The 9063-nt window shown below is 31.4% G+C and overlaps 1 protein-coding gene across 3 annotated transcripts; it reads right to left on the bottom strand.

Annotated features, from left to right (window-relative positions):
* Positions 1 to 4058: 4058 nt before the first annotated feature.
* LOC107484897 (shikimate kinase, chloroplastic) lies at positions 4059 to 8385 on the bottom strand. Of its 3 annotated transcripts, XM_052260031.1 has the most exons (12): positions 8305 to 8385; positions 8122 to 8154; positions 7693 to 7999; positions 6852 to 6910; positions 6628 to 6682; positions 6465 to 6537; positions 5741 to 5825; positions 5207 to 5289; positions 4972 to 5101; positions 4757 to 4835; positions 4415 to 4479; positions 4059 to 4257 (listed from the first exon to the last, which is right to left on the bottom strand). In XM_052260031.1, exons 3-12 carry the CDS (start codon positions 7913 to 7915, stop codon positions 4198 to 4200), a joined length of 912 nt encoding a protein of 303 aa, XP_052115991.1. In that variant the 5' UTR covers positions 7916 to 7999; positions 8122 to 8154; positions 8305 to 8385; the 3' UTR covers positions 4059 to 4197. The 3 variants fall into 3 exon arrangements, with proteins under 3 accessions (XP_052115991.1, XP_015960935.1, XP_015960937.1); XM_016105449.3 differs by lacking the exon at positions 8305 to 8385 and having other exon boundaries at positions 8122 to 8233; XM_016105451.3 differs by lacking the exons at positions 8122 to 8154; positions 8305 to 8385 and having other exon boundaries at positions 4799 to 4835; positions 7693 to 8099.
* Positions 8386 to 9063: the final 678 nt, after the last annotated feature.

Genomic DNA, 9063 nt, shown 5'->3' with positions numbered 1-9063 from the left:
TAACTTGTGCCGACACTTCTTGAGCTTGCCTACTAATCTAAACATTGGAGAGCCCAAAATGTCCTTAGCCCAAACTTCTTTAACCAGGTTCTTCACCTCTTCATTTTTACACCACCTCTATTGAGACCTAAATCTTCTTTTAAACCTTCGTTCTTCTCTGTTTGAGTACAAAAGTAGCGACTTATGATCTAAACCATTCTCGTCTAGGTGTAAGACAAAGGCATCTAAAAATATTGAACGCTAAGTCGCTGTTACCAATGCTTTATTAAGTTGTTCCTTCACAAAATTGTCTCCAAATTGACGGTTTGACCAAATAAATTTGTCTTCCTCATAACCCAAATCCACCATCTCTCCTTTGTTGATTAAGTCATTAAAATTTTAAATCGTAGCTGCAGGTTTTGGTCTTTCGTCTTCTTTCTCATGATGTGCCTTAAATGCATTAAAATCTCCAATCACAGTTATTTTCTCTCCTCCATTCTCCAACAGCTACAACACTTTATAATATTGTTCATCTCTTTTTTTTTTCTCCCTATGTAAATACACCCTTATAACCTCCCATTTTAAGTTAGATTATTGCTCCTCTAGTACAAAGTGTATTAGAAAAGAATTGTGGTTGACAATATAAACATTTACTCCTGCCTTTCAAGCAACTGTCAATCCTCTTGACAAACCTATTGGATCCACCGTGAAAACTGAATTGAAACCAATCTTCCTTAGAGTTCCTTCAACCATTGAGGCATTATTCTTAGTTTCACTTAAGAATAATACCTCAGGGGAATAGGATTTATGAATTCCTTTAATGCTGTGAATTGTCATGGATTTTTCCAAATTCTGACAATTACACGAGAGAATTTTCATAATCCTTTGGGTGTCAATTGTTGGGTGACACCCTCTCCCTTTTCAACCTCATCCGACTCCTCTGACACTATTTTTTGGAAGCAGAATTTGCAGCAGTCTCCATAACTCTCCTTTTAACTCCTATGAGATGTTTAGATGTTGAGACTTTTCTAACTAGTTATTTTATCTTTGTCTTCTTGATAGCTTCTTTTCCTCTATTGTCACCTTTAGTCATGAAAAAAAATTCCGTTATTACTAGAAATTTAAATTGGTAGTTCGACATCTTTTTTTTATTGGCTCTTACTACAGCAACAACTTATATATTTGATGAAGTATATCTTGTTCCTATGGAGTTAGCTTATTCCTTCCGTTTTAGAATCTTTGTCTTGAACTGAAAAACTTGCAAAACCTTGAATAAGGTTAATTGGGATATTTTGTTTCAAACTAAGTATTTTAATTAAATAATAAAAAATATATCGTTTATCAAACTTAATTTTTTGTTAAATTAAAAGTTGTTGAATAGAAAAAAAATTAAATTAGTCAATTTTTAAAAATAAAATAATTAACAAAAAATACATTTAATTAGAACTAACCATTTTATTTGATTTTATTTTATTTTTAAAATATTTATTGGATCAGATGATTTTAAACATTCACTACTCATCATTCATAGAATCAATTATAATTACTTACTTCGTAAATTAATCTTTTGAAATGATAAAATAATAAAATAAAATAAATAAAATTTAATTATTTTTTAAGTTTATTATTTTAATTTTGTAGTAATTAAACATTTATTTTTTATTTTTATATTTTTTACTTTAAAAGAATTTGATCGTTGAATTTTGAATGAATCAATTTCTACTTTTTGAAGTCCGAAAATTACATGATAGTGAATGTTTTGGAGTTCTCGTTTCTCGTAGCTTTCTTTTTGGATAAGGGGACAAATCTACTATATTGTAGCAGCATGAGAGAGAACAAGATTTAAATTTTAAAACATTGGTTTAATCGTTTATTCATTTTAATTATTTAAAATGTGGGCGCCGATAATTTTATTTTAGAATAAAATATTATTTTAGCCTTAATATTTGGACTGAATTTTAATTTAGTTCTTAATGTTTCAAACATTTTATTTCAGTTTAACAAATTTTTAAATGTCCTATTTTAATTCTAAAAAAGTTTTAAGTGAATTCAATGTTATCTCACAATTAAATTTGACACAAACAATTCGCATATTGAAGAGTCAATAGCATTCAATTTCAGTATGTAAGTAAAATTAATCTACTAACAATTACTAATATAAAAGTTTTTTCTTTAATTTTGAAGCATTGACTATTAATTGTTAGAATTTTCAATTTTGTATACAAAGAAATTGAGGAGAAGTGTTAAAAAAAGTTTTGCTTATATTTTTCTAAAATGTGGAAGAAAATATGACTTAACTAGTAACTTATTAACATCTACGTCACTCATTCGGTTAACTTTATTGTCAAATTTAACAGTAAGATCACATTTAACCTATTTAAAATTTTTTGGGATAGAAATAGGATTTTAAAATCGGACATTTTAGTCCCCAAGAAAAATTAATACACAGATCAATCCCAAGGTTTTACTCCAGCAGACAAATCAGTCCCCAGTTCATTTTTTGGCAAAATAATTACCCAGATCAGTCCCAAAAATTTTAAAAACGGACATTTTTGTCTCCAAAAAAACTAATGTACAAATCAATCCCCAACGTTTTTCTCTATTAGACATAATAGTCCTCCTTCCAAAAATAAAATAAAATAAAATAATAATTATTATTATTTGCACAATAATATTGTACTATTTTTTGTATAAAAATAATAATAATATATTCAAGTACCTCTCTCTGTTAATTCTTCTCCTCTCTGGCTTATCTTCCTTATGAACCCCTTCCCTTATTTGCTATGCTCTTGGCTTGCAGGTGATCTCTCAAGACCATTTGATTGACACCCTTCTTTTCTTCGGTCTTAATTGATATTAGACTAGACTATATACTTTTCTTTTCCCACCTATAACATGCTTGAGTAGATAATTTTTCATCCCATTTCACCTCTGTTCGTAACATAAATTTATTATTATTTTTGTCTAAAAAATATAAAAAATATAGTACAATATTATTGTGTAATTAAATTAATAATAATAATTATTTTATTTTATTTTTGGACAGAAGACTATTATGTCTAATAGAGAAAAACGTCGGGGATTGATTTGTACATTAGTTTTTTTTTTGGACTAAAATGTCCGTTTTGAAAATTTTTGTGGACTGATATGGATAATTACTCTGCCGGAAAATGAACTGGGACTGATTTGTCTATCGAAGTAAAACCTTGGGATTGATTTGTGTATTAATTTTTCTTAGAGACTAAAATATCCGATTTCTAAAATTTTTTGGGACTAATTTATGTAATTACTCATTTTATACATTGAAATGTTGATTTAATACTCCATTCAAAATATTTAGAAATTAATGCAGGGTACTTAAAATTCAATATAAGAGTCTGATGTAATTAATAAAGAATAATTAAAAATCCTAACTTATTCTTTTAATTTTTAAATATTTTTTTTATATATTTTAAAAAATAATATATAATTTTAATTATTTAAAAATAAAAGAATTATTTAAAAAATAGATTAGAATTTCAGTAAATACTTCAGTCAATTCAATGGTCATAAGCCATAAGCCAATGAGGACGGGCTCAAAAGATAAAGAGATGAACAAAGAGTTGAAATCTATTTTATAAGAGTACGAATTTAGAACTCTCACTGGATCAATGACTTTCATTTCTAATATAAAAGCATTTTTGTAAATCATTGTTCAAATTAGAATTACATGCCCTAATACAATGTTTGTAGAAAAATAGTAGTTGTAAACGAGCAACAATGAGATCATGAGCAAATAAAGGGAGTTGTTAACTTGTTCTACAACCAATTTTCTTTTCTTTTTCAGTTTTCCTGCGAGACCATAGTTATTTTGGGAGCAACATCCATCCGATTGCCAAACATTTTTCTATTTATTCCTTTTTTATAGATTTTTTTCCTATAAATTTACATGAGATCTTTTCTTCCGCTTAGGTTGTTGAACAAACAATTTTTATCTAAGAATAAATAAACCGGGCCACTTCACAACATAAAAATCCTCTTGGAGTAAGTAAAATACATAACCAGATCAACCAAACTCGACTACAAGTATATATAACATATGCCAGGCCTCATCACTTTTTTTGAACCCGAAACATATTGACATGGCACGATATTATCAATTTATCATGGCCTGGATTGCATATCACAACTCAAGAAAAAAATATAAACACGTCAACAATGCTTGTGTTTGTGTTTTTATCAGTGTTCTGCGTAACTGTTGTCTTCTTCCTTCAAAAAGACTTCAATTTGTTCCAATGCCTGCAAGATAGAGACGTGTTATCTAGATTGGCACTGATGTCATTTTTATTCAACTCAGCACCTAGGAACATTTCATTTGACCCATAAAAACGAACCAATAGATTTTTAAAAAACATCCTGAAATGACACTAGTAGGGAGGGCATTGAGTATGAAGACCTCAATTGCAATAGCAGTTGGTGACAGTTTGGACACATCTCTGTGACCCAGTTTTGCTGCTATCTCTGCACGATAAATAACAAGGTCAGAAACCATATATATCAGCAAAGCATCAAGAAGAAGGTAGAAATAATAATTAAGTTCACTAAAGATCTTTCTCTACTTTTTTTTCTTTTTTAAAAGTGACGCTTGGCAAGTATCTTAGGAATCTCCAGGTCCTAACAATTCAAGTTCAATAAGTCACGGGGGAAAAGAAATACATAAAGTTCTGTTTTATACCCAAAGTTTCTGAAAGAAAAATCCACAATTTTTATTTCAAAACCAAAAAATATCTATGCCTACTTTCTAATGAGACCCTGGCATTGGCATTGGCATATGAATCACCTCTTTCTTCAAAAAGAGCAGACAACTTCAGGAGAGCCTGCAGAAGAACATCAAAAGGTCAGAATACTTACCAGGAGGGGAAAAAAGGTAAACTTTGATGCAAATTGCTAAAGAGTTGAAGTTGCTAGGACTGGGTGACTAAAATTGTATGCAGGAGGGAAAAAAAAGATTACCCGGGTGTATGCATCTCCTGCTTCATAATGTAGGAGGGGGCGAGAATTAGTTCCTATAGCAGCAATTCTCTGTGCCAAGGCTTCCAGCGGCACATCCAACCAAACACTGACACCCTTGTGCATATGTTTCCTGGCAATCCATATATACAGGAAAGCAAGAATGGGACGTTAATCATAAAAAATTGAAGACCAAACTTCAATTTTCTTGTTCACACATTAATAATTATAATTATACCAATTGATGGGCCTAATAACAACACCTCCACCAGTAGAAATAACAATTCTACGCATCAGGGACAGTTTATGCAATACCTCAGTCTGAAACAGTAAAAATAAGCAAGGGAAAATGAATGGTGAATGTGATAACAAAACCATCAATCAGATCCATTGATAGTAGAACACAAAAAAGTTATTGGAAATGATGTTGCTTGTTAGCACATTTCATAACCAAATGTATCTACTTCTATTAACATCACTTTCAAGAGCCAGATATCAGACTCTTACCCTACAGCAGGGAATGGGCTAAGCAGTTGTTTATGCCATTTTTTTTTGTTTTCATAATTGATTATTGAATTCTATACTCTCGTTAGTACTGTCATTGGTTGGTACTTCAAAACATATTGATTCAACAGCTTCTTGGGACAGTTTATGTCAACATATAGACGACAATGAGGAGCTGGATGAGATTGGGAAAAAAAAACACATAAAAGTTCAAAACAACTTAACAAAGAAGATACATAAGCTAGAAGAATAGTCCTCTTCAACTGACCTCTTTGTCGCGAAAGAAAGCTTCTCCATAGTGATTGAATATATCAGCTACAGAATTCCCAACCTCCTCCTCCACCAATGCATCACTAAAGCACCCACGAGTGCAACAAATGCAGAAAATCAACACAATGTCTAAAGTGCTTGTGAAATATACAGTATGTGCAACAAATGCGCAGTATTATATAATAATCTCAATCAGAAATTCTTTATGCCCAGCTCAGTAGACCATAATCCTCAGGATAACTAGAATGGCCCCTTTCCATCTACAGATTACAGTCATATAATACATTTGTTGTATCTAACTAGATTTCTCTGTTATCAATTAAATATAAACACCAGTTGAAGTTCATCTTGGTTTTTGCACACAGAAATTGTAGATAGCTACAAACAACATGCCATTCTTTGTATATTCTTGTAGCCTATTCGGGCTATCCAAATGATGCACTATTATGATCATTTACTTGCTTTAAGACTGATATAACTGATCCAGAGATAATAAAGAAGTAATTTATTCAAGAATTACAAGATAATGAGAATATTCGAGAGGCCTACTCTCCAAAAACTCAAATCAGTTAATCAATTAATATAGTCCTTCTGTCTGCCCTTTTCCCTCTATTCATACTCCCAATTCATCAAAACCTAAACACAAGTCTCAGTGTCCTATCAACGACTCAAGTTCTTCCTTAGAAGGAGAGAGAAAAAAAATGATAAATTCCCATACTAACCTATCACAGAAAGAATAGCCAAGCACTTTTGCCATAATCTTCCCCACAGTTGTCTTCCCAGAGCCCATCATTCCTGCATGTCAAATTAAAGGTATTTTGAAAGCCGCAATAATCATACTTGGAAATTATATTATTGGATGATGACTTTAGCCATGAAACTAACCAACAAGATATATACAGCGTCCATTTAAATATGGATCGATCTCTTGTGATCTACTCTGCAATTTATTAATTCAAGTAAGATAATGGCATGTATAGCAAGCTAAGGCAAAAAGCAACTAAGCAAAGTTTACTATTTCTTGATTCTTGCTTATGATGGAGGGCATAACATCACTAACGAAATGGATATAGACTAGTTAAAAATAACAAAGAACTTCATATCATTACCTTCAAAATCAATTCTTCATCAAGAGGAGCATGACAGGTTCCAGATTCCAATGTCGAAGCTACACGAGCATTTAAATTTAGTCAATTACAATCTTATATGCAATCCAGGGAAAATTACATACTACATCTTCTCAAAGACCATAATTTTTCCTCAAAAGACGCGGAAGTGGATTATTCCAACTATTCAATAGAATAAATTTATTTGAAGCTGCAGAATGATAAATACAAAGACAATAGTTGGGCATTGCAGTTATATTCAGTTCACCTTGATAGAAATTATTATGAACGGTCCAGCTGAAATGTCTATTATCCTTTCATATTGATCACGCCATGTTTTTTAACATAGATATCCAACTACATTTTAGTCACAAATATCTGAGCACAAGTTCTTCAAATCAATTTCATGCCAGGCAAATTAAACTTCAAATCCTTCCTTATTTGATCAATGTTTACAGGAATATAATTCAGGCAAAACAAAGAATTAATTACAGGGAAGGCACGTTGGGGATTAGATTTGCAATTTTCTGCACAACCAGAACAAATCTTTAATCCAAATTCATTGGCAATTTACAAGTAAGGTTCACTGTACGCTGTATCTTCTTATTGTAACTAGTAAATCATTCATTTTTAAAAAAAAGACGGATAGCACAAAATCAGCACTCCTTTCAATAACAATAAAAGTAATTGGAAAATATAAATGCAAAGCTAGAATAGCAAGCGCGTTACATGTTCCAAGCCCTTTTATTTTTATTTTTTTTCAAACCAGGATATTAAAAAAATAATAACAAATACAAACTCGCACGTTTCAAAACCAACAATCATTGTTTTTCCCTCAACAAACCTGCGATATTTTCGTATGAACGAGTAACCTCCAAAGGTGTTACCCTACGCCGAATCATGGAAGTTCTTACAGGCTGCAACTTAACCGAAACCGAAACCCGGAGAAACTTTTTGTGCGGTTCACGTGATATTCTCAGAGAAGAGGCGCCACTGGGTTTTGACCGCATCGTCTCTGGTTGAAGCATAGCTGAAAGTTGCAACGTTTGCGCAGCTTTCGCATCCATAGTAGCTTCCCCTCAAAACTTGTATTGAAAACTTACGCCAATTGCAACGATAAGTCTGTCCTTTATCCCCTCTTAATTTTCGATCTTCAGTTTTGGAGAAAATGGGGGGAAACAGAACGAGAAGAGTTAAATTCACACATAAGTGAAGGAAGCATTGAAAAAAAAATGGGGGAAGAAAATGGAGAAGATGAAATTCCGAATCTGACCTGTTGTAGCAGAATCTAACTGGAAGGGATCAGCTAAAAAAAAAAAAAAATAAAGATATTAGAGTGAAAGTATTTTACAAAAATAAGCACCCGCGAAACTCGTGTAATTTCTGCGTAATTTTATTAATAATCAAATTTTTAATATAAACAAATAGGATTCCGATAATAATTTTCGTACTAAACTATTTCCGAGGGAAATAACAAATAAGAGAGAGGGAGGGCGCGCTTATGAGTTTGTATTTTTTACACCAGTGAAGGCTTTTTGACTATTCATCCCCGTAGGAGTCAACAGTACTACAGTAGGATGGTCTTTTGACAACTCTGAACGTGGTGGGTTGGTTTGCTCTTTGCCATCGTATAGCTTCTATGTATGTATAAGTATAATGTATTCATACCACAATATTTTAGGTTGGCTTGTAAGTGAATTCATTAATTTAAGATGAAGCAATTCATCTAAATATTTAAAAATTTTTCTATGTTCATGTTATTTATATATTAAATTCAGCCATTAAAATTAATTATTAATTTAATTTATTTTTAATATTTATTTTATATTTTAAAATATATTATATATTCATAATTTATTTTAATATACATATATGATGATTTTTTTTTTATAATAGTTTTTTGAAAAAGTCATAATTAAGTAATAATATCAAATATTTCGCATAGTCAAAATTAATTTCTTTATTTGCTACAATTCTAAGAGATAAAACGGGAATGACACATTTCAAATATATAGTCACGTGGCATTAACACGTGCTTACCAACCACGAGTTCGAGGGTTGGTGAGACTGGTGGTGGATACCGCACGAGTAGGAGTGAAGTCACTTTGGCACTTTTATCAACATGGTTGGTTGGTAAGTTAAATTGTAAATAACTAAAAAAAAAAAGCAAAAAAGACACTTTTCTGCCAAGATTCCATAATCATCATGTGAGTGA

The sequence above is a fragment of the Arachis duranensis genome, chromosome 4 (genome assembly GCF_000817695.3).
Source record: "Arachis duranensis cultivar V14167 chromosome 4, aradu.V14167.gnm2.J7QH, whole genome shotgun sequence".
In the NCBI taxonomy this organism is placed as follows: Eukaryota; Viridiplantae; Streptophyta; class Magnoliopsida; order Fabales; family Fabaceae; genus Arachis; species Arachis duranensis.
Note: the sequence above shows the minus strand (reverse complement) of the source record. Positions and strands in the feature narration are given on the sequence as shown.

Coding starts and splice junctions, on each gene's coding strand:
- LOC107484897 (XM_052260031.1), bottom strand. CDS start 7,915: ATGGATGCGAAAGCTGCGCAAACGTTGCAACTTTCAGCTATGCTTCAA. Junction 5,826..6,464: donor GGCTATTCTTTCTGTGATAG/GTTAGTATGGGA, acceptor TGGGTGCTTTAG/TGATGCATTGGTGGAGGAGG. Junction 5,102..5,206: donor GTTATTAGGCCCATCAATTG/GTATAATTATAA, acceptor ATGGATTGCCAG/GAAACATATGCACAAGGGTG.